At 35.5% G+C, this 26,703-nt stretch overlaps 1 protein-coding gene across 1 annotated transcript; it reads right to left on the bottom strand.

The window, feature by feature from the left end:
- Window positions 1–19,197: 19,197 nt before the first annotated feature.
- Window positions 19,198–25,589, bottom strand: LDL3 (LSD1-like 3). The gene is made up of 8 exons (XM_078991738.1): window positions 23,604–25,589; window positions 23,388–23,514; window positions 21,280–23,322; window positions 21,093–21,186; window positions 20,568–21,013; window positions 19,813–20,487; window positions 19,643–19,717; window positions 19,198–19,561 (listed from the first exon to the last, which is right to left on the bottom strand). The coding sequence occupies exons 1-8, from the start codon at window positions 25,130–25,132 to the stop codon at window positions 19,487–19,489; spliced, it is 5,064 nt and encodes a 1,687-aa protein (XP_078847864.1). The 5' UTR covers window positions 25,133–25,589; the 3' UTR covers window positions 19,198–19,486.
- Window positions 25,590–26,703: the final 1,114 nt, after the last annotated feature.

Genomic DNA, 26,703 nt, shown 5'->3' with positions numbered 1-26,703 from the left:
TTTCCAGTGATCCAAAACAGTTTGTGTTAGTGTTCCAAATCCAAACTAGGCTAAGAAACTCGAAATTTTGCACACAGACCCTTCAACTCATCGAGTGCGTGAACTGGACTCGGTGAGTTGCTCTGCTACTGAGTGGACTCGTCGAGTCTATTCATGGACTCAGTGAGTTCACCAGTCAGAGGCCAAAATTTCGACTTTTCTAGCTTTGAAAAACTAGTAAGCATCAAATATAATAGAAAACAATCATATGCTTTGATATCACTGTTGGGTTTTGAGCACTATAACACTCTTATGGTGCACATGCAACCCTAAATGCCGTGGATCTATGTTTTCTCTAATTATACATGCATTTTCAATTTTTCCAAAGCATTCTCCCAAGCTAGCATACAATTGAAGCCATATAATATAAAACTTGGTTTGGATGCTTACATCTTGAATGGAGTAGAGTTCTTGACATTTGAAAGCTTGAGCACCTCATGTGTGATGCCTCTAATGGTTCACAAACACCATTATGCAAGAGGAGGCTTTAAGAGAATAAGTTACTTGACTCAAAAGAGTGTGTAGCCAATTTTGGCTCATGGGGTCTATTTATAATGTGGAAAATGCTAGGGTTACACTTTGTAAACCCTAATGCTCCATGACTTTTCACATTCTTATGCCCCATGGGTTTAACCTCCATGATTGATTTACATAATCAATCCCCATATATTTAATTAGTCTCTTTTGAATATTAATTCTTGATCAATACAAATTAAATAAATTCATATTAATATATTATACTTGTAATATATTTATAAACCATAAATAACCTTATTCTCAAAAGTCCATCCTATCAAATTGCACTGGTGAAGGCAACCGAAAAGGACCATACTATTATCAGGTCAAGTACATCCCAGTTATAGTTATAGGCTTAGACACTAAATCCAACAGAAGGTTCTAAGAGCAGCCCAGACAGGCTGAAGGCCCAGTGAGGCGGTCCAGACATGCTGAAGGCTTTGAGAGTGGTCCAGATAGGCTGAAGGCCCGGTGAGGCGATCCATTCATGCTGAAGACTCTATATGAATGTTGTTATTTGTATATGTGCTATTGTTTGTGTGTTGGTACTTTGTGGAACTCATTAAGCTTTGTGCTTACGGTTTCAATTTATTGTTTCAGGTGCTTCAGATGTTGTGGCAAGGTGAAGGCATGACCGTACACATCCTCGCATTTTGGACTTATGGTTTCTGGGAAACTCTGATAATACGAATGTTATGAAAACTATGTGCAAATTATTTCGGTTTTAAATAAATGTTTTGGAAACAATGGTTTAGTAAAACACTTTTATAGAAAAAGGATTGTTTTGGAAAGTTTAAAGTTTACTGAAATTTTATGGATGTTACAAGTTGGCATCAGAGCCTTGGTTTGAGTGAATTGGAGGAACACTTATGTGAATCCAGTCTCAAACTAATGAACAATGGTTTTCAATAAAAATTCAAATGGTTTTCAAAATAATCAAAGACGATGCGATATGTACGATCTGCTGGAGCTAGTAAGTAGACCCTAAATTACCATATAATTATTTGAGCTTATGATATGTTAGAATGCATGCTAGCAACAGGTTAGGGATCTTCAAGACATGCATGGTAGAATAGTCTGATTATGTGATGCCTTAGTTCCTGTATAGTTTTCTTGTTTGGATGATTTGTGGTTCTTTCGCGTGTGAACTGGCTATTGAGCGGATACGCTAAGTCACATGCCACGTGGTTTAAAGGATCTTAGGCTGAGAGGTTTGGTCTTGTTGTGCAGCTCTCGTGTGATTCCAACCATTATGGGATTGAATATTTTAGCCTAAGATTATTTAAACAGTGGGGTATATGATTGTATCCATGTAATATTTATCTGGCACAAATGGAGGGTCGTGTGGCAATTAGTGGTATGGTGAGTCGCATGGGGTACGCCGACCAATCGCGTTGTTAGATGATGGTCAGTGGCTTTCTCTGAGTGGGTGCAATGTATAGCAGGTTGGCATGAGGAAGGATTAGTCACTCTCAAGAGAGTGAGGGCAGGGTGAAGATGTGTGTAAGGTACTGGAAGTCTGAGATTAAGGATTTCGTATGTGGATATGTCTGATTTTATGGCATCTTAGTGCTAGTCGGCTTCTCTACTCGAATGTTGCTTGCTTTGTTTGTTGTAGAACCCATGTTGATGAGAGTTAACCATCAAATGAAAACATTAAAATTATATGCTATGAGGGTTAAATAATCTTAGGATAAAGGACTTGGACCTATTGCGCAGCTCTCGTCTGAGTCCAACAGTTGTGGGGCTGGTTCCTTTACCCGAAGGATAATTTAATTCTGGTTGCATGTAATTGTATTCGTGAAGTGGATAGTTGGCGTTGGTAGGGGTTCTTCGGCATTTGATGACAAAGGGGGTGTGGTGAATCCTATGATAGCCTAGGAATTATGTTACTATAGTTGTTTTGCGGTTGAGCAGGTTTCATGAGTACTTTATGACTAGGACTTAGAGGACCCGAGATGATTTTTGAGGAAAGGATGGATAGGTGTGGAAGGTAGTATTGGGCCCATACTACTGAAAGCACAGGATCCATACTCGAATCAAGGAAGATCTCGGGGATTCTAAGGGCTGGTCAGGGAAGGTAGAATGGTTGGATACCATTGTTCGCAGCAGTGGTTCTGTTCTTGTCAATCTTTTGGTTATGGCTTCTTAGTCATGGTGATGGGCCTGGTATGTGAGCTCAATGGCATCTTGGATTTTGGGTTGTGCGGTGCAGACCTAGTAAGTTTTGGTTTGAGGCCTCGGGGGTTTTGCTCGAGGCCTTGAATACGAGTCATGGGACTCAAGAAGGGAGCGATGATTATAATGGGTTGGAGTTTTTCAGTTGGAAGTAGGATGGTTGATTGATGGATTGGAATTTTATTATCTATGTCAAGGGTTGTACCCTTTCAGTTTTCCGAGTTTGAAGGAGTGAGCAGGCTTGTGACCCCAAGGTCAGGTTGTATCTCAACTTGGGGTCAGTTGATCGCAGCAGTTAGTGGTAGTATTTCAGTGTTAGTGACCCAGGTGGATTGATGTGACATGAGTATATTTTCAGGCTAATAAGAGCCCCTAATCTCGGGAGACAGGAAAGTTTAGCGTTGGATTGTCATTGGGATTTCAAGCAAGGAAGGGAATCTTGTAGATTAGTTCATGTCACCTAGGATCAAAGGGGGTCTTCCAGCATACTCTTGGGTTGTTTAGGGTAACTTAGGAGGAGGGGTCAGTATTTCTTCGGATGCTCGAGGGTGTGTCATCCCCTGTACTCTTCAGGGTTGAATCGGGAATTGTATTATGTTGGAATTTTGTTGGATTGGGTAATTTATATCTCGGGTTGACTTTCTGCATTTTTTTGGGGGTAGGGGGCTATTGGGGGTCGTTATATGTCATTCTGCATGTTGGAAGTCTTCAACTGAAATTCAGGTTTCTTTTGGCTTCCAATTGATCTGTAGTGGGAGGATCTTTTATGTAAGTTATTCATTCCATGGTCAGGAATGATCGTATCTGGTTGAGCCGGTTTGAGTTGTGAGTTGATTTCTAACCATTGGGTGGTAGTTTGAACCCTAAGTGGGGGAGAATTGGGAATTCTCAGGTTGAGTGTCATGCATTGGAGGTTTTGTCAGTTGCTGTTCGTTTTGTTATTTTCATGTTTGTAGGGCAAATACTGATCTGTGAACCTCTCCAGAAGCGGGTATGTTGAGCTCTAGGTAGGAAACATTGCTATGGGTTAGGTGTCAGGATGACCTCGACCATTGTTCGTTGAGTTCATCTTTCAGCAGGAATTCCTCGAAGGATTCAAGAGGCGACATTTAAGAGCAAGGAATGTGTCACCCACCCTCCAGTGCAGTATGTTTATGTTTCCCTTAGTACTTAGGTAAGTTCGCCCTCAGTGGTAGAGTGGAATTTCTTATTCATAGCAGAGTCGGGTTTGGAAACCTTTGAGATCGCCTAGGAAGTCTTCTCAGGCTAGTTTCGTGTGGGTAGGATCTGCGTCTCGATCAAGTATGCGATCTTATTCGATCGGTGATGTGGACATCTTCTTTTATTCATGGAGGTGGTGTGTTGCTTTATCTCGGGAAATCTTTCCTTTTGGATGTGTTTTGGGTTTCCCTAAGAATATGCATGGTTATGTTGGGTTATAGCCTTCAAATTGGGTCAAGAGTTCGACCATTACCTATCCTCAGGTTGGGTGTGACCATGGGTTCGTAAGATTTTGCTAGGGTTGCAGCATAGTGGTGCACGTACAGTGTTGTGTGGGACGGTGATTAGGTTCCCTTAAGGCAATGAAAGGTGGAGAGTATCATTAGGACCCATAAGATTGGGCGAGCAATGTAATACCGACAAGGTCGGTATGGGATAAGGAGCATTCCAGTCATGGGTTGTGGGCCTAATGTTCAGGATTATTCATTTAATCTATTTGTGATACTCTCAGTAGTGACACGTTGATGGGGATCGGAGAACCCATAAATCATTTGGTTTGGATAAGGAACAGTCAAGGGCCTTTTGGAATGCCAGTCAGGTATCAGAATGAATATGTGGAATATTTGCTTCGTATTTCTGTTTGTTTGCAAGATGTTGTTAGGGATCGGATAAGATGAGGAAGTTCTTGGTTTGATCATCTTCTTTCATCGGTTCAGAGGTTGGTAATTGCATGGTAGAGAGTCAAAGGTTATACTAAGGTTTAGTGTATCATATGGATTCGGATTGGGAGAGGTTCGCTATCGACCTTTGATCATCTTCTTCCGTCTGTTCAGAGGTAGGTAATTGCATGGTAGAGAGTCAAAGGTTATACTAAGGTTTAGTGTATCATGGGAGAGGTTCACTATCGACCTGTTTGAGGATTTTTTCGGCATGATTTTTGGTATCTTCAGTCAGAAAATTGGGGTGGATTCACGGACGGCCATTTCAAGATGGCTTATACTGGAAACTTGCATTAGGAATCGCAAGTGTATCCGTGTGAGGCATGCATTTTGGAGGTCAGAGAGGTAAGTGGGGGAATCTTTTTGTTTGTGGTGCGAGTCATGAGTTTTAGGCGAAAGGTGTGATGTCGTCGATGGTGAAATCGAGGTTTGCTGGGTTAGAATGCCCCTATCTTCCAGGTTCTAGGAACCGAGTTAGATCTTTCTCCTGATTGTCTTGGCGACACATTGTATTTAGGTGAGTTGAGGCGGTCCTGCTCTATGCAGTAGGCCAAGATATCGGGTGTGGGCCGACTGTAAGTCGTAGGCATCGAGGTTCATGGGGAGCGATAGGTTTGAGGCGGTAGGACAACAAGCCTTGAGAATTTCAACCCGATGGTTGAATGTGTTCGACATATTGGTATCCCAGCCCGAGGCTGATCGGGCCAGTCATGGGTTTTTGTGGTAATAGGCTAGTAGTGATGTGTATATTAGTTCGAGAGTTAAAGGAAGCATTGACGGTCGGCATAAAAAGGTTCATCTCCCAGTTCTCTCCCATTGTTCATCATATCCTACAAAATTTTTCCATCATAATTAGTTTTCTCCAGCAGGATTATCGAATCTCTTTTGTACAGTAAAGAGTTGTCGGCGGCAGAGTATGATCTGTGGTTCTGTTTTCTGGTAGGAATCTCAGGTTTCCAGGGTTGAGTAGTCCGTTTAGGGAATAAAGGGAAGGGAATTAGCAATGGTTGGTATGGGCGGTCTGTCGGGGAGTAAGGCCAAATTCAAGTTTCCAGATTGCAGATTATCAGGTGAAGTATGGTTGATTGGCTGCATAGGATTATGGATTTATTTTCTTCGGGTTGGAATTTTATATGGAGTTAGTCTCCTTAGAAGATTGTCATGTTTGTGAATATGCCCCTCAGGATGTCGGGTTGTTGGGGTTAGTAAGGAATGATTTCAAGGACGAAATCGGATTTAAGTGGGGGAGAGTTGTAACACCCCATCTTTCAAGTAACTTCAAATTCATCCCTTGGATTTTAAGTATCTCATTTTTGGCCCTTGGTTTGGAAAGAAGTGGCAAATGGAGGCCCTAGTGGCAAAATGGTCATTTTGGGAATTTGAGTAGTACGTTGGGCGTACATGTGAGTAAGCTAAGCATACTAGGGCATACCCTAGTACGTTGGGCGTACATATACATACGTTAGCCGTACGAGTGTTAGGGTGAAACCCTTACTTTTAGGGTTTATGGAGTATTTAAGCATCTTATGGACCATTTCTTCTCATCTTTTCCATCCTTCAAGTTCTTGAGCCGTTTTGAGTAAACCCTAACCCCTATGGTGAGCATATTGATCTTATAATGTAGTTTTTGTGTGCTAAAAGAAGAAGTTAGTGTATCAAAGGATTCAAGGAAAGAATCAAGCTTTTTGATCTGGGGTTATCACCATCTAAGGAAGTTTTAGAAGGTATAAAGCTTCTAACTTTATGCTTGGATTGTATAGATCTTGTTTTGGTTACTTATTGGCATTCTTCTTGTCCCAAGAATCTTAATATTGTGCACGCTTTGTTTTGGTCGAGTTAAGTTTTCCTTTCAGACCCTAGGATGGGTCCTAATGCATAAAAATAATGTCCCTTCAGCTAGATTGGTCCCTAGTTCTTTATAGGAGGTCTTAATGGATTAAGACCATGTATTAAGCCCTTTTTAGTACACAAAAGTCTTAAAGTTTGAGACTTTATGGCTCTAGAGCACATTTGAATAGTGGATCTGAAGTTTGAACTCAAGAGCTTACTCCATTAAGAACTTATGGAGGTTTTAAGACCTGCAAGGGTACGACCCGCGTAAGGTTGCATACGCCCCACTTCGAAGTCAACCACCATGTAAGTGGTCAATGTGAGGCGAGGTACGCCCCGCATACCGAAGGGGTACACCCTGCGTACATCCTCTGTTTGGATTTTGGACTTTGGGCTTCGGGTATTGGGCCATCTTTTGGGCTTTGACACTTGGGCCCTAATGGACTAACTAGATAAGTTTGTTTTGGGCTAATTAAAGGATCAGACCTTTGGATAAGGCCCAATAAGGAGTTGGGCCCAGTTTGGAAAATTGTGCCAAGTGTGGGCCTTGAAGTAATTTAGTCATTTTGTCATCTAGTTGGGCCTTGGCTTTGGGCCAAGCTTGAGGAAGGGGTAAAAAGGTCTTTTACCCTGATTAGGACTCATTATATGAGTTAGTGACTAAATGTTGATGATTGTCATTTTGGTATCTACTAGTAGATCTGCAGTTAGAGAATATTCATGGAATTAGCTATTGTCGAGGGTGTTGTCTTGATGATGATAGTTTAGGATCTAGCAGTCAGCGATCAAGGATCATCTACGTGTTTTGGCAGCGCAAGGTGAGTTTTCCTCACTGTAATAATAGGGTCGAAGGCACAAATGTATTGCATTTTGGATTGTTATTGTGGTTTATCGTATGCTTATATGCTATGGTGATCTGTTAGATCTGTATCCCGGTAGATAGAATGATGCTATGCTTAGTGATCTGTTAGATATGCCTGTTATCTGTCCTGGCTATATGTTTCTAGTAGCATGTATTGATGTAGTATGGTTGAGTTGAGACTGTGTTGATTTGTGATGCCAATCAACAAACCCAGTAATGTTTATATCGGTACATATATGTATGCTTATCTGTTATATGTCGAGATGGCTTGTGTGTGTGCGGTTGGGTTGAGGCGGACCTGCTTTGTGCTGAAGGCTAATAGACCTAGGGCGGCACGGATAGACTAAAGCCCCTATAAGGCGGTCCAGGCAGATTGAAGGCTCTGAGAGTGGTCCACATAGGCTGAAGGCCCGGTGAGGCGGTCCAGTCATGTTGAAGACTATATATGCATGCTGTTATTTGTATATGTGCTACTGTTTGTGTATTGGTACTTTGGAGGAACTCACTAAGCTTTATGCTTATGGTTTCAGTTTATTGTTTCAGGTGTTTCAGATTTTGTGGCAAGGCGAAGGCGTGACCGTACATATCCTCGCATTTTGGACTTATGGTTTCTGGGAAACTTTGATAATACGAATGTTTTGAAAACTATGTGCAAATGATTCCGGTTTTAAATAAATGTTTTGGAAACAACAGTTTTGTAAACACTTCTATAGAAAAAGGATTGTTTTGGAAAGTATAAATTTTTCTAAAATTTATACTTTCCAAAAAGTTAGTAAGTAAATAAGTTGTTTTGAAAAGAAATCTTAAACACACCCCCTGATAGATCTATGAGCATGTGACGACATGTCACACCCCAAAACCGGAACGGCGGAAACGTTCTGGGGTAGATGACGTCATGTCAAGTATCACAACATATGCAGTATAGTAATCAAAGTACAACAACCATTGTATTAATAGTAATAGTTTTACATAAGTTACATTTCATAGCAACATCAAAGTAATACAAGGAATAATGGAGATGCAGCTCGGTTCTAGGCTGACTTCGCAAAAGCTCACGGGATGTACCTGTCTATAGCTGACCTGAGAATACAAGTTATTTTGAAAGCGAGTATCAGCATTTTATAATGCTGGTGAGTTCATAAGTATTTAGTGTCATTTCTGTAAGTAAGCATTTTTATTCAAAATAACTTTATGAAAAGTAGTAGTTTAGAATCTACGGTGTATTAGTGTCCTTTCCAAAAAATCCTATATTTTCTAAATAAAAGAAGTCTTCTACCAACACCTGTCAAAGTTATGTTTTAAAGAGTAATTTTCCCTGAAATACTATCATTACCAAAATACGGTATTGACTTTAAAGAAAATACGAGAATATCCCTAGTAAAAATACTAGGGGAAAAATGATATATGCCTCAGCAGTAACACTGCTGACTAAGGCAAAAGAAATCATAGACTCCAGGAGAGTATCGAATGAATGATACGCCTGACACATTCTAACAAAAGGAAGCACAGACTCCAGACAGTGTCAAATGAACGACACAACTACCAAAGTCTAAAATAAGGAAATACATACTCCAGACAGTGTCAAATGAACGACGCAGCTAGCAAAGTCTAAAACAAGGAAATACAGACTCCAGACAGTGTCAAATGAACGACACAGCTAGCAAAGTCTAAAACATCTGGTAATCCTAAGTGGGTTGTTTCAAAATACTGTGTTACCTTAAGGCCATGAATTATAAGGTAAACATGGAGATACTCGTAACCATACTGATCGACAATAGAGTACTTGACACCCTACAAGCGTCGGAATAAGTGTGACATTTGTCACCCCTGGTCTTGGTAGGTCGGGGACTGTAGCTACAGTCAGGGTGTGGGAGTGTCAGTCCCGTATAGATCGATACGCACAATGTTCACTCTCCCTCCAGGAGACTCTGGTTACCAACTTGACATCGGGGAAATCCGTGTCCAGAAGATGCATCTCGTATTCTGAATTCTATTAGAGGTGTTGGACTAATGATATAGACTCACGAATGAACTGACTCCTTTGGAATTCTCATACTAGAAAGAGTAGATAGAATCTCCTAACTATTCCTATAATAGTTACTTGTGTCTCTGGTCTATGAACGATGACTGAAACGATGCCCTTGCTACCCAAGGGAAATGAACTGGTCGACGAAAACCTTTATGTCTATACATGTATATAGGCCTGGCAATCATGTCGTGTTCGGGTTAGCGTGTCGCGGGTTGGCGGGTTGGCGGGTCAAAATATTCCAACCCAAACACGACCCATTTAACTATACAAGTCATGGGTTGGCGGGTCACGGGTTGGCGGGTTTGGAACATAAACCCATATATGACCCACCAACCCATTTATTTATACGGGTTCAAAAGTTTGCGGGTTTATGGGTCAGATTTGGGTTCGTGGGTCCAAAATTTAGATATTTAAGTCTTAAACATCCTAATGAAAATTAAAAACATTCATAGAAACATGTTACAGACTTAGCCTTATAGGTTACGACTTATGACCTTAGTCCATCCACCACGAGTAATAATGTCAAAACAATCAAATGGTCTATGAATAAATTGTATATATTATATAATACTTATTAAATATTAATACTTGATACATAAATACATTTAAAAATATAAATTTTTTTTTTATTAAGAATATAAACGGGTTGGCGGGTCAACCCGTTTATTTTTTGAGAAACTCATATATGACCCGTTTAATAAACGGGTTGGCGGGTTGACGGGTTAGCGGGTTGGCGGGTTGAAAAACTCAACCCAAACCCATTTATTTCGTGTCGTATCGCGTGTCGTGTCGAGAATTTCCAGCCCTACATGTATACATAATATATAACTAATGTTTGAACGACCTTCAGACGGATAACCGATAACCACCAGACCACATCCCAACGAGGAAAAGGAAATAGAGCGAACTAGCCTTCCTAAGTCTTTCAAACATTATTTATATAACTATACATATACAGGCATGCATTTTAACGAAATAAAAACATAGAAGAAAACTCTGATGAAAACCTTGGAAAACCTTTACACATAAGAAAATTTACGACTTGAGTTCAGTTTGTAAAACAAGTTTTGAAAACCTTTGGAATCCTTTGAAAAACCATTCATAACATCTTTGAAAATGATTTTTATAAAACAGATTAAGTGAAGAAAACCTTTGGAAAAACTTTAACAATAGTAGAAAGCGAGATTGGAACATTTTAAACTGGATAAAACAGTTATCATGCAAAATGTATTTTGCTATACAGTTATTAATCACATGTGATTTATCTAATAACTACATAGATCAACTTGTATTCCCCCTATAAAAGCAGTTAAAATCATTTAAAAGGTTAATTCAGGGGTATGAACTCACCTGTCGTGGGTGATTCGGATGAATGGACGGTATAGGATGCTAAGTGTCAAGTGAGGACTTGACCACACACGCGAATCCTATTTAACATGTAATGATACATGTAAGTATCCAATTAGTCATTTAATAACTAATTAAGCAAGTAAAGATGTCCTACTACATGAAAACACTTTGCTACAAGTGTTAGGAGTACCAAGGGTTGCATATAAGGTGTGTATGGACTCACATTGGAGTTTACTCTTCAAATGATGGTCCTTATGGGTGTTTACGGCTTCAAGACCACTTCCCCCATGAGTTTACGGCCGTAAACTCACTGTAATGTTGAAAAGTACCATGTTTTACTTTGACCTTTAAACACACTCTCTCTCTCTCTCTCTCTCTCTCTCTCTCTCTCTCTCTCTCTCTCTCTCTCTCTTTATATATATATATATATATATATATATATATATATATATATATATATATATATATATATATATATATATATAGGTATTCAGTAGTTCTTATTAATACAATACATATCAATATTGAAGTACTCATATGTGAATAGAACAAAAATATAGTAGGGATATATAAGTTATTCATATATAAATAGAAGAGTTATGATAAGAATTTTATTCATTTGACATTTTTCCGCTTCCAATGTGTTTCTTTCTTTGTGGTTAAATAATTGTATAATAAACTATTTTATATATATTTACTCATTAACTAGGGAAGAGTTGCCCCCGCTCTCCGGGGGTCAATTGGTATCAGAATTTTTTTTTTGTAATTTTGTTGTATTGTTATGTTAATAATAGAACGTAAAGGAGAAACAAAACATATATACTACCAACTTATTTATGATCAGGAATAATTACATAGAAACATTCAGCTGTCTTTGTTGTCGATGTTATTTAAAGCTGCTTCTAGCATCTGAATAGAGTGTAGTTATTTGTGTGTTAGTCTGACGATTTGGAACGAAGACTTATTCTAATTTATGGTCGTTTAATTTTACGTGGTAGGTTAGAGAAGTAATGATAACATTTAAATCTTGTTTATGTTTATTCCAATTTTTGACGTTTGAATGATATTCGGGTTTGATATGGTGGCTCAGAAAAGTTAATGAGGCAGGTCTATGCTTTTAGGGTGGCGTTTCGTTAAGCAACTTTTTATTATTTACTATATATTACATACGTTTATAGGTAATGAAAGCAACAACATACGTAACGAAAGATTTAGACATCTATGAACTTCTTCATCAACTGCTTGTATTTGCCAATTCGTTTGTGAATTGACCCAACATAAATGATGTATTGTCTTGCATGGATAGGTTTTTGGTATTTGCATCTTCAAGAAGGTCTTTTATGATTTTGTAATTGCTATTATTTTCTTCTATAGAGAGATTGTTGTTAAAATCGTCATGGATTTTGACTCCTTCAATTGTTATTTGAACCGCCTTCATCATGTCACTGACCTCTCGTAGATGGGTAATCAGTTGTTGTAAAATTTCTCGAATTGGGACGTCTTTCATATTTGTGTAGTGTAGTATATGTTTTACTGTGTGTATGTGAAGTCATGCTTTGGTTCTTATATAAGTGATTCATATGGGGTTTTACTGTGCTTTTGTAATTCGTGGCATCATAGTCACATTAGTGTTATGACATGTATACTTCAATTAACAATTTCGTGGCAATAATATATCTATTTTAGTTGAGTAGGTTATAGGATATGAAACGATGAACGCATATTAGAAAAGGGTTTTTTTTATGTTATTTTTAATAACCATGGAACTTTCATTACTTTCATTGTAAGTCTATTAAAAGGATTGAAGAAAAAGTTTATTATTTAATTAGATTTTGATATTAAGTGATAAAGACGTATAAAAACATATAAAAACATGTTGTTTGTTTTTTTTTTTTAATTTGTTATCTAATTTCGTTGTAAGTATATTAAAAAAGTTTAATAAACAATTTATTGGTTATTTATATTTTTGTATTTGAAATTTGAATTTAATGGTGTCAGTTTTGGTTATTGAAGCGTTGGCACATTATTAAGACTGTGGTAACGACGTGTGTGATTAAAGTGACAGTTTGGTGGCGATACTATGGCTATCTAGGATGTATAGGTTAATTTTATCGGAATTCATGATTAAATATCTTTAAAAAAAATTACTATATAGGGAACTTTTTATATTGATATGTAATGTTATGTATTTGAATAGTATACATATTAACATTTAATTATAACAGTGGTTATTTAATTATGTAGTATTGTAATATTTTTCCGTAAAATTGGAACATATAATGATCTAAATGTCTTTGTCATGATTTTTATTTTATAAAAGGATTATGAGCCGATTACAAATACTTTTATTAATACCACTGCTTAAAAATAAGTTTTTAAAGAAAAATATGAGTTAGAAGTAGGGGTGTGCAAAAAAACCGCAAAACCGAAAAACCGAACCGAACCGGCCATTCCGAAACCGAAAAAACCGAAACCGAAAAAAACCATAACCGAAAAAAACCGAAACCGAAAAAACCGGATATCAACGGGTCGGTTTTTGGTTTTCATATCTAGGTATCCGCGGTTACCCGAACCGAACCGTTTGATTATATATATATATATATATATATATATATATATATATATATATATATATATATATATATATATATATATATATATATATATATATATATATATATATATAAAGCAAAAAAAGTATTATTTCATTAGTATTGTTTTGATTGATCTACGAGTCCAATAACCTAAACAAAAATCCATATCGACAACTCCAATTTTGTTATTCTATGTTCATTTGATTTTCTTGTTATTTTTATTATTGTATTTATTATACAAATTATAATATATGATATTTGAACTCATTACGTTTTTTAAACTTCATTATGTTTTTTGTAAACTCTTTGACTTACTAATTTTAAGAAAGAGATAACTAAAATGGAGTTTGTAGTTTCAATTGAATTTAATTTTTTATATTTTAGCGGATACCCGTGAACCGAACCGTGGTTACCCGCTTTCATATGGTTCGGTTCGGTTCGGTTTTCTTGTCAATACGGTTCGGTTTCGGTTAGTGCGCATGAGGTACCCGCCCCGTGGTCATGGTTCATAATTTTATTACTATTCGAACCGAACCGCCCCGTGAACACCCCTAGTTAGAAGGGAACGATGGAAATAAAGTGGCCAAAGTAAAAAAACCCAAAAAAGTACTCTAGAGCAAAAGATGATTAAAAGGGAAAAGAAAGAAGGTCGGCTAATAAAGAAAGTTAAGTTTGAGTCAAAGGAAGGCAACATGATAGAAACAAAGTGGCCAAAGTAGAAAATCCCAAAAAGCACTGTAGACAAGGCTCCCACTTTTAAGTGTATATATAATAAGTAGAAGATAAATGAATTTGATATACAAAGAAACTATTTTATATTCATAAATGAATAATTGTATATTAAACTTATATTTATGGTATATTCACACTAAATTATGTTATATCCATATGTGAATAGAACATATGTAACTCAGTTTTGTTCTACTCATATCTGAATTTAACTATATATATATATATATATATATATATATATATATATATATATATATATATATATATATATAACTTAGTTTTGTTTGTGTTCACAAGTAAACAAAACATAACAAAATAAATTCATCTTCAGTATCTTCATTTTATGTTGTATTTTTATGTAAAATCACATCCAAATATTGTCAATCACATATGAATAAAGTTAATTAGATCTAAATTGAATACCAATTTTATTTACCTTTTTCATTCATTTATGTTTTTTGTTTATATATATATATATATATATATATATATATATATATATATATATATATATATATATATATATATATATATATATATATGCTTGACTCTTGGTATTGTTTCTTTAAGGATAAGTAGTTAGTATTAGTAGAAAATCTGTAAAACCTCGGTAGATTAAAACAACGTAAGCGAAATGTGAAACAACTTTTATATTTTAACAGAAAAGTCGTGAATATGTATGAAAATGAACAGAAAATGTAAAATCATCTATAAATTAACTATTAATAGACGAGTATTACAAAAACTTCAATTGATTAACTAGTAATGAACAATGATTACAAAAATGAAGGAGGGTTACAAAAGTTCAAGTAAACCAACTGGTTTGAAGAATGAAGTGTGTGAATACAAAACTTTTAGTTGTAAATCAACTAATAATGAACGACGATTACAAAAATTTCAAGTAATCAACTGGTGAGTTAAGAAATGATGAGAAATTGTTACAAATCGAAGAAAAAACATCGATGATTACCTTTCATCGTCAACTGTGGCGAAATGGTTTCATTTAGGTTTTTGTCAGAAGACACTTTCGTCGATTTGTTCTTCGTGAGACTGATTTTAGGGTTTTTGTTCGTAAACGGTGATTGAATCGTTCTGCAAATGGTTTTCATGTTATAGGGAAATGATGATATGTTCGAAGAGGAAAATGTTGGTTTTCCTGACAAGATTTGATGTGGGATGAAATTACACAAGTTACCTCAACGGTTTAATATCCTTTGCAGTATTTACAAGTTTACCACCATGTGTTTATTAGCTTTAAGCTCATTAAATGATTGATTGAGAATAGCTCTCCCTTTCTCAACCTTTGTTCTCAATTAAACCATTGTATGTGTGTGTGCATGTATGTATGTATGTATGTATATATATATATATATATATATATATATATAGAGAGAGAGAGAGAGAGAGAAAGCTAGGTTCAAATGTTTCTAGCAACTATTGTGTGCATGAATGCACCAATAGGATTTTAGGAAAAATTAAATAATAAATAAATTATTTAAGGGTATTATAGTAATCTTTGCATAGTTAACTATGGTAGATAATTAATATTCCTTATATCACACAATAAGCAAAGATAAATTTAGAACATTAGCCCAAAATCGAACTCACCATCGTTTCTGATCCACCGCTTATGCTTCTTCTTCTAGAATCGATCATCAAGATCCAAAACTCATTACCAGGTAATTAGTCATTCAAAACTTATGCTTCTTCTTCTACAATCTGATCCACCGCTTATGCTTCTTCTACAACCTATCTTGGATTATTCACCAGTTTTTCTATAACTTGGGTGTATTCTCAAGAATTTTAATGATTTAGTCATTTAAAAGGGGAAAACCCCAATATTTTTGGTATTCTCAGTCATCTTTTTTTTACAGAGAATAGTGATTTAGAAGGGGAAAAAACAACATGAATTTTTTTGTGATTTCTACGAAAAAAGTTTTATTCCAAATACGGAAAGACTTCTTGATTGCTTGCAATTCTTCCTCTGAATGCTACTGAGTTATGATTCTTCACATGGATTTTCCATTTGATTTATTCGCTTATTTTCGATTCTTTGATTTCCGATTGTCCTTCCTCTTGATTTCCGATTTCACTAGTATACCTATTGTGCTCTCATTCTTCTTTAATTTTAAATATTCATCATTCAAGTTGATTTTGTAATTTAGAATGTGACTTAAATAATGATAGATTGTTCTTGATTTTCCATTTGTTCTGGATACTTGATTGTTCTAAATTTGTCTTTGATGAAAAAGGGTCAAGCTGACATTCTGTCAGAATTTGCATGAAAAGGGTTAAGTTGGGAATTTTTTTTATCAGAATGCAAACACATGTTCAGTCTATGAGAATATAAATATTACATAAAACATGTGTTGCTGGTAATTCTGATAGAATACATTTTTACATGCTTTTAGAATGTTTATGGATATAGAAGAAAATACTATGATTTAAGTGCATTTTGTAATGTATTATGTTAGAATTTACTTATATAAATGCATTCTATTAAAATATCTTTAAGAATGTTTGCTAACAACAATTATATTTGTTTAACTGGCAATACTAACGAGTAATGTATCTTATTCTTTCAGAATTGCACGGAGAATGAATTCAATATTGATCATACAAGAGAAATATTTGGAATCGAGTTCAACAACAAGTATATATGTGAAGATCAAGTTGATTATATGGACCATTGAAAAGGATCAAGTGTATTTGTTCAATAATTATATATTCACGAATGCTATTTTTTAAGAATTTTATTCATTTTTTATGATATTCTCTTAGAATATGTATCACTATATTAACATGTATAAGAATATTAGTCTGTAAGAATACGTATGAATTTGTATTTAATTTCGGATATATATTAAAAATAAAATCATAGACCCAAGTTGGATGTATATGAATACTATCTTATTCTTAAATCAGGTCAATTATCAAATATAATTGCATTGGAAATGTATTTTGTAAGAATAAAATCGAAAATATATTTACTAGTTTATGGTTGGCATTCTAACATAATAAAATTGGATTTTTAAAGTTGAATTAATTATCCCTTAAAATCCAAAAATTTCCTTTTTTAATATACGTAAATTGACCACTATACACATATGTTGAAAATTGTGTGATTATATGGTGTATGTTATCCTATTATAATATCATAGACTCTCAGATTATGATCTTTGATTCTATTCCATCAAGTGATCTAAATTTGTGCTTCCTGACACGTAATAGTTAGAAAAAACAAAATAACCTTAGCATATATATATATATATATATATATATATATATATATATATATATATATATATATATATATATATATATATATATATATATATATATATATATATATATATATATAAAGAACAAAAATTGCCATTATGTGTAAAGACATGTGGGACTTAATAGTGGGTTTTAGACGACATTTAACTCGAGTTATCAAATCTACATGTAAAATTCAATTTGGAATGACCATACGAATTTTAAAAAAAAAAAAATTAGACTCAAAATGTATTTTTTGGAATACCACGAGGACCAGTTTTGCAATTTAATTATATTCTTTCATACACTGAATTTAATGGAATTTGTAGAATTCCAACCAAACGCATTTTTTATTAGAATTTACATTCCAATTCTTCCGAATTCGTCTGATAAACCGTAAACCACCACGCCCTAAGTATAAGTTATTTTTCAATGACATAAAATAAATTTTGTTAGAAAGATCAAATAAATTCATCTACTGGAGAATGATAATGCGGATGAGAAAATGGTCGTGCTTATGGTTGATCAACAATGCCCAATTTTCGACTTATGTTGTTTTTGTATTATAATTTTTGAATTGGTTGTGTTGCTCAAGGCCACAATTAAATCGTAGTCGGATAATAGATATTTTCTGAAAATACGTATATTTTGATAATACAATAGAAACTCTGAGAAATCCATATATTTTGCTCAACGATTATAATAATAACACATTATAGAAAATATGTAAATAAATCTTAATAAAAAACAGAATAACCATTAATATTTTGTTTAGTTACATTTGTGACAAAAAAAAAATAATAATAATACTAGAAGTCATTTGATAGGCATGACTTATTTACCGGCTAATATCATGTAAATAAATTTAGTGGTACACATCTTTTGTTAAAAACTCTACCATAAAGACGTAAAATATCATATTTTTGTTACTAAAATTATGAATTTTGAAGTTAAGAATTCGAATATAAACACTTCGAAAATTAAAAAACAAATAACTGAAGTATAAACAAATACAATAAGACTAAGGGGTAGTGTAGGCCATCACTTTCCTCTCATTTTTTTCTCTCCCAATTCATCAAACATCTCTCCATTCACCCCTCTCACTTATAATAATTGCTCACCCTCTCAATACATTGGGATTTGTAAGAATGAAGACTCTCAACCTCTCAATACATTTGAATATCAAACTTTTTATTTTTATTTTTATTTTTCCCTCAATCTCTCCTGAAATAGACAAATTCCACTCGTACACGTGGACAAACATGACGACTAATGATATGAATTATAAGAGTAAAACGACTTTAAAATTCGAAGCAAAATCAAACCTTAAATTCCATGCTCCCATGTCTAGTGGTTTATTTTCTCCTGGCAAAATCCCACAAAACAGTAAGCAAAATCCCAAAATAAAAACTTATAAATTCTAATCCCTTTTTTTAATTCCAGTTTATAATTATTGGAAACCAAAAACAAACCTCTAAAATAACTGTGATCGATGATAAGTGCCACGTCCTCATACATCCATGAACATCTATACTTTTCTGCATAAACACAGAAAACAAGCAACCAGACACCTGTAGGCCCCACATGACACAACATATTGTACTATGTTTGACATTATACTAAGACTATAACCAACTTCAAGGGACAAAAAACTTAAATTTTTTATCTCTCGACCAAATATGTGGAACAATAGGGACTCACTCTCGAAGAAAAGACGTAATTGCCCTCGTTTGAGGAGATCATAAAATGGAAGAATTGTGTTTTAAGAGAAAATTGTCTTGTATAAAGTTGTTGCCAGGGGGTCAATGTCAATCTAATAAGCTGTACAGATTTTCACGAAAGATAATCAATTGGGAGAAAAAGAAAAGAAAAAAAAAAAATTGTCCTATTGAAACCCTGGAGGGTAGAAATGGGTTTTCACTTCCTAACTAAATTACAATTTCAATTAGCAAAGAACCCATATACCAAAAGTCATGATAACTCTATAGACTTTTTTTCCATAAATGGATGTGACCATATATCTCTAACTCTAATACCCACAAAGGATAGTATATGCTTAAAAACATAAACATATCTATCTCTCTTGTCTTGTCTTGTACTTCACCTATTTTTTATATTATTATTTTTTTCTAAAAGCATATAAAATTGTTCATGTTCACGAACATCCAGATTTAGTATCTGACTTCATCGCCATATGCCTCTCTATTAACTTGTCCACAAATGCCCGGATCTAAATATCAAAAAAAAAAAAACAAATCAATAAAGGTTCAATACAAAAAGACATAAACGCCCTCCTCATCCAAATCCATACCTTGTTTTTCCGCTTAAAATCAAGAAACTCGAAAACAGCCATTGCTTTTTCCGCATCAGTAGTCTGCTCCATTACCTTTAAAAAAAAAAAAAAATCAGAATTCAAATATAATTTTTTTGAGAATGAAAAAAAAAAAAAAAAAAAAGGTGTAATGTAACGTAGCCTTTTACCTTTGTAGCTGTTTTCTTCATGATGGATTTATAGCCATCTTTATCAATCTTTCTAGCTTTATAAAGAGGCATTAAAAGTGATGCCACGTAATCAACAACAGCTTGTTTGATATTATCTACTCCTCTAGGCTGATTTCCCACCAACTCCCTATTCACACTAGTCACCTGTGAAGCCGAACTCTCATTTGCCATTCCCAATTTCATATTTGAATTTGAATCTTCTTCATCCATGACAAAACTGCCCCTATGATAAAACTCAGAATCAACAGCAGCTGCAGCTTGAGACTGCCATCTTTCAATGGCATTATGGTCTTTTATCCCTTCACTCCCCGCACTATCCACCCATGCTTTTGTAAAGATGTTGCTGCTGTCAACACCGGTGCTTTCTCCGGAATGTTCTCGGTAGCTGCTCACTTCGTTTGAGTGGTGGGACCGGGTGTCCGGAAGGTTGACTCCGCCACCGGAAAAGTCAACCGACCAGTCTCTGACTCTGCAGTTTCTTGAATCGATTTCGGATGTCGAATCCTGCCGCCCGATATTGCCGCCAGCTAGCTTCTTCCGGAGGTCAGAATCGTCCATTTGGGCGTACTGTTCCCGCCTTGCGAATTTGTGGAAGGAGGGTATTTTTGGAAGTTGTAAAGGAGTGTTGCATTTGACACCGGATGATGCGTATGCCTGTAAATTATTAGAAAGTTATCAGAAGGGTAAAATGGTCATCTACTCATATTCAAACAGTTGAGAAAGACAAGACAAACCTCGGCGGCTGCAATGGCGGCAGCACGGGCGGCTTCAGCAGCATCAAAAGCCGCCTGTTCCTCTTCAGACATGGGAAAATCTTTGTCCTCCTCCTCCTTACAGTTTTGTCTTCCACCTGAGCCTTGAGAGCTAGAAGGCTTACTTTCAGGCTTTCCTTTTCTACCGTTTGGATTCACAGATAAAGGGTTGTTGCTGCTGCCGCCGCCCTTCACCGCCCTGTTCTCCGATGAAGTATGGTGGGCCCGCAGTGGCGGCTTCCCGGAAGCTAAAGATTTGGTTCTAGAAGCATCTGCAGCACTTGATTGCCTGAGCAACTTCAACCCCCCATTAGACGCCTTCTCCTTTCTGAAAATCTCAACCCAAACACTCACAAGTTGACTTGCTATTGCACGTATATCTCTGCTTGTATGCACACATACCTTCTCTTTTACAGTTTTTCCTATACCTGTATTTTTTATCATTTAATCATTTATATAAATTAATAATCACAAAATTTTATAAATTTATGACATGAGATAAAATACCTGAGAGACGAACTGCAAGTAAATCTGTAGATACAAGCACAAGAAGACGAACACAATGTCGCAATAGTTGAGTCCCATTCTTCCCCATTGAATCCTATTAGTTGTAATATCACATAAAGGGTATATTAGTTAATATTATTATATTGATATTTTTAAAAACATAAAATGGATCAAGAGAGGAACTTACCAAGATCCATGAGTTGAGAATCCCAAGTCCTTCTTTAGTTCCAGCAAATGATTTAAGCAAATCAGAAGGAAGATTCAACAGCTCTTTAGCAAGATGCAACCTTCCAGCTCTACTCTTTGCATTCAAAAACATATTCTGTAACAACCCTTCTTTTGTCTCATGCTTATGAACATTTGTAAGATCAATAGCATCGAGTTTCCTAATAATGTCTCTAACTTCACTCTTTTCACTATCTGAATGCCTTTTAGCAGCAGCAATGGCTTCAATTTCTGAAACAAAATCATTTCCAGTGGTCAACAAGTCAACTATCCGAACAGCTTCCCTCATCCCACTCATCATTGCCCCTCCAACAGTGTCTGGATGCTCTTTACATGTAGCTTCACCAGCAAAAAACAAACAGTTGTTAATAGGTTTTCCTAATGTGTCATAATCTTCCCCAGATGCCCCTACTGCAACATATGAATAAGCACCATAGCTAAACGGGTCCCGCCCCCAATCAGTTACTACAGATGCAACTGGATCGTGAACCTTAGTTTCCCCAAAAAGCTTCCGGAGGGTTGCTAAGGCGTGTGTGACATGGTCAGAAGGGGTCAAATCTTGGCGGTTGACTGCAGCTTTTCCTACTACTAATGCTATGAGGACAGGGGCGTTGACTGTCTTTTTGACATTCCAAAACATAAAACACCAACCCCTTTGATCGGTTTCTTCTGCTGTAGCTCCAAAATAGTCAACCGAATCATCCCAAAAAACTTCCGGAAACTCCAAGATGACTTTGTTAAGAACACCAAAACCGAGTTTTTGGATTGAAGAATGTTTCCAATCAGGTAATTTTGGAGAGAAGTTGATTGTTTCTCTTTTTAGACACCCGAGTGGGATTGTGATCAAAACCGCATCTCCACTAAATTCTTTCCCATTTTGGGTCAAAACTTTGACTTTCTTCTGTGATGAATCTTTCCCATCTTTCTCTGTTTGATAGCATACATCGGTAACCATATGGTTTAAGTGGATATGTAGTCCATCTTTTAAAGAATCAACAATAGCACCATAACCACCTTTAATCATACAGTGGGCCCCACCAAATCCGCCATAAATGTCATCTTGATTCCAATAAGGTAAAGACACATCTTGTAAAGAAGCAGCACAACCGTATTCCAAATGAGCAAGATGCCAATCCATGACTCTTCTTTCAAGAGGATTCAAGATTTCATCTTTATTACTATTTTTATTGTCTTCAGATCTTCGGATTTTGAGCCCTAATTCCAAACCCTCTTCTAAAGACATCTGCATTGCTTGATTACCCTTTTGGGCAACAACCAATGACATGTCATCAAGTAAACCGTTGTATTCAGCCTCCAATGCTTCATCTAAATCTGTAGGAACTTTTTGACCAGTGACTGTGTCATAAAGGGGACAATCACTGTTTAAAACAGTTAATTCAAGCCCTAATTGTGCACAAATTAATGAAGAAGGATCTGGTCTTCTTTGTGAGGTGACATCAGCTTCTACACCAGTGATAATACTAGCTCCAAGATCTACTGGAACTGAAAGGGATGAATAATCTGTAAAAACACGTCCGCCGATTCTACCCCTGGCCTCTAGGATGGTGACGTGGCACCCCTGTCTCTGTAAATGGCGGGCTGCAGTTAGTCCAGCTGGACCCCCTCCAATTACTATGATCTTTTTGCTTTTTGTTTCTGAATCACATTGCATACAGACACTCGGTTCCTTTTGATCAATTACAAGATTGTGGGGTGGTTGTCCAGCATGGCAGTTGGAAGAAGGTGAATGGGGTTTACACTCTGCCAACATGGATGACACATCAGCGACTTTATCTTTTCTGAAAACCCCTTCTGAAAGTTCGGTTTTTGGATCATTTTCATCTGTCAAGTTTTCATCAGTTTTAGTAGTACTACCAAGAATAAAGGAAACCCCATCATCCAATGATTTTCTTCCACTGTTGTCATCTCCTGAAAGCTTGAAATTGTGCTTCACATTTGTATCTGACATCTCTTTCTTGGAAGCAACTCCAAAGTTTATGTAACCCTGTTGAATATCTTGTTAGAAACGAAAATTGAGTTGTTTTCAAGAAAGAGATCTGAAGAACTTACATATTGATCAAGAAATGAGTAGATATCTTTAACAAGAGAAGCCTGTGGATGTTCATTAGATATTCCACATTCTGAAAGAGGCAATATGCGAGTTACATCTTTATTCCAGAGATGTAGAATATGATTCCTGTAGTAAGAGTATACAAATATGATGAGAATGAGATGTTAAATATTCTTGAAACTGAAAAAAAAAAAAAAAGATTTATAGAAATGAACCTGCAGTCTATATATTCTTGAAGGCCTCCTTTACGTTTGAATAATTCTTTAAATTTAATCTTCTCAACAGGTCCAGCAGCACGAGCTTTGAGTCCAACTGAAACAGCAGCTGTTCCACCACTTTCTGCTTCCATGAAGAAATCTTGTTTGCCCTTTGTTTTAATTGGATGTCCTTTGTCTCCTCCTTCTTGATGATTTGCAAGAAAATTCTGTTCATGAATCAGTATATCCCAATCAGCATCCCCCTCATACGCCATGTCATCATGCCTATGCCTTTTAGCCTGTCTCACAATACGCCTGCCAACTGTTTGATGATTTTCTTTCGTTTCATTGTCACTTGCAGATGCTTCATTTTGATCTGTGGCAATTGATGGAGTCTCCTCATTGCATTCTCCTAATGAAACAGGAGATAATCTACCATTTGATGCTGATGTGTTCTCCTTTTGTGAAGAAACAGAAACATTTTCAGGATCTTCCATTGAAGTACCTTGAATCTGGTGTTGATTATCGTCCAAACGGTCAATGGACTCTATAACTGGCAGACTCTCATGGATAGGACTTGAAGGTTCCTTTTTTTCATTATGAACTTGAATCTCGGAAAGATCATGGGACAACTTTGCTATAACAGAATGATTTGAATCATCTTTAAAACCATTGTTTCCAGTAGGATCTTTACTAGAGTGGTCTAGTAACCTTTCATCTTCTTCTAATCTTTGACTCTTGGGAGAAAACTTTGAACATTCAGGTACTGAAATAGGAACCATATCCTTGTCATTTTGTGATTTCTCAACTGGAGTGGTATCCAAATCACACACTGAATCATTAGGGTTTTGGTCAACTCCATCTTTATGAGGTTGAGTTGACTTAACCTGCTTAAGTTTCGAGCTTTTGCGAGCTTTCTGAAGCAAAACTGATAAGGAATCTTCTAAATGATCATCCACACAGTTTTCTGTCAAATTCTTGCCACCAGAACCCTTCTTCTTTGTTGGTTTATTCTTGGGTTTCTTACTTTTCTCTTTACCACTGTTTTTCAACCCTTCTCTGACAATAACTCCATCTTCAGATGGGATCTGTTCTTTTGTGATTGTGTTTGGGACCAATTTTGCAGCCAAATCTTCATTTTTCACAGCCCCAACTGATGATTCATTCACAGGTTCATTCAAATCGGTGTTTAAATCACTACCTTTTGGTGCACTCGCCCTAGCCACCTTTGGGCCCTTTATTTTCTTTCTAAAAGTAGCCAATGTGTCATCCATACCACCGAACTCCTGATCTTCAGACACATCATTTTGAACCTTAACCTTCTTAGGGTTCCTTCTGTTTTTAATCTTAAACATAGAACCAATCGGCTCATCATCATCATCAGAATCAAATCCAGATTTGATCTCAGAAGATCTTTTCTTTTTCCCCAATTTTTCCATATCCGACTTCTCAACCCTAGTTTTGCTAACATCAGAATTTGCATCAAACCCTAGCCCAATTTCAAGCAATCCTTCACTTGATCCGGGCATGTTACCATCACATTCCATTTATCATACACCAATGGACCAACACTCATGTCCCATACAAAACCTCAAATTTCTTCAATTCAAGAAACTGGAACTAGCTTTCAATCAAAATCCCTAACAATTCAATGCTTCTGCATTATGTAGTGCACAAATGGCGCATACATGCATATAAAAATCACGGAAATTGAAGCTTTTTAGAAATTTAATTCTTCACTAAAGGAGCAACAATCAGACCTGAAGGTAAAGAGCTTTAATGGCTGTCCCGAAATGGCGCAGATTAACAATCGTCGTGTTGGAGAGGTGAAAATAAGGTCGCCCCAAGCAAAACCACACTGCGTCGCTTGCTATTAAGAAAGGAATTCGTCCTAATTTTTGAAAAGTTGAAATGGGTATTTCATAGAAATAAAGTCGAGGGTCGCAGCCTATAATTATATGCCCGACTCGGAGAAAGAATTTTTGTCTTGGGGAGAGAGGCGGGGTGTTAGGGTAATTTAGGCCAAACGGGGTGAGGTTTTGTTTTGAGGCCTCCTCCTACACCAATTTATATAATTTTATGGGATATTTTTCTAATAAATTTGTTTCCTAAATTTCAAAAACATGTATTACCAATAGTTTATACCTATAACAATATTATCATTTGAACCCATCTTTAAACCTTATACACAAAAAAAATTATTATTATTGCAACTAATCTTTTGCCGCGTGAATTTGTAAATTCGTTAACAAGTAACGGATAGTATAACGAAAAATTATGAACTACAGTGAATGGTATGACAGACTAGATCGTTAATTACAATAAATGTAATATAATAGATGCGGTTCTTTAGTCATTATACGTTATAACTGATCAATAAACTTTATACTAGTAATGGATTTTGTTAAAAATATTTTGTATAACGATATATATATATATATATATATATATATATATATATATATATATATATATATATATAGAGAGAGAGAGAGAGAGAATCAAGATCAAATAAGAAGTAAATTTTTGATAGGAATGTAAGAAGTTTTTTTTTCTACATATTTTTTTCGCGAACAAACAAAATGAATCATCTAATGATTCATTTGTAAGATGATTCACAAGAAAAAATTCTCAAAAAAAACATCTCGATAATTCATTTATACAATGATTTTGTTGTTATTCACTAAAATTATCATAAAAATAAATTTTTTCTTAATTCACTTAAAAATGAATCATAAAAATGTTGTTTTTGGAATTTTTTCTTGTGAATAATCTTACAAATGAATCATCTAGTGATTCATTTATTTTGTTCATCAAAAAGATATGTAGAAAAAAAACTTCTTACCTTCCTACAAAAAAAATTTCTTACCGGATCTATATCATATATATATATATATATATATATATATATATATATATATATATATATATATATATATATATATATGGAAAAGTGAATATACCCTTAAAGGTATATAAGCTTAGGTACCCAAACCCATTATAATATGTCATTTTGTTTAATATATTCATTATAATATACTTAAACTTTAACCCGTGACTTGATTTACTTTCAAGATTTTCGAAATTTCATTATTATCTTCCTCATACATCACATCTT

The sequence above is a fragment of the Lactuca saligna genome, chromosome 4 (genome assembly GCF_052625555.1).
Source record: "Lactuca saligna cultivar CGN05327 chromosome 4, ASM5262555v1, whole genome shotgun sequence".
Classification (NCBI taxonomy): Eukaryota; Viridiplantae; Streptophyta; class Magnoliopsida; order Asterales; family Asteraceae; genus Lactuca; species Lactuca saligna.
This window is presented reverse-complemented; position numbering and strand designations above follow the sequence as displayed.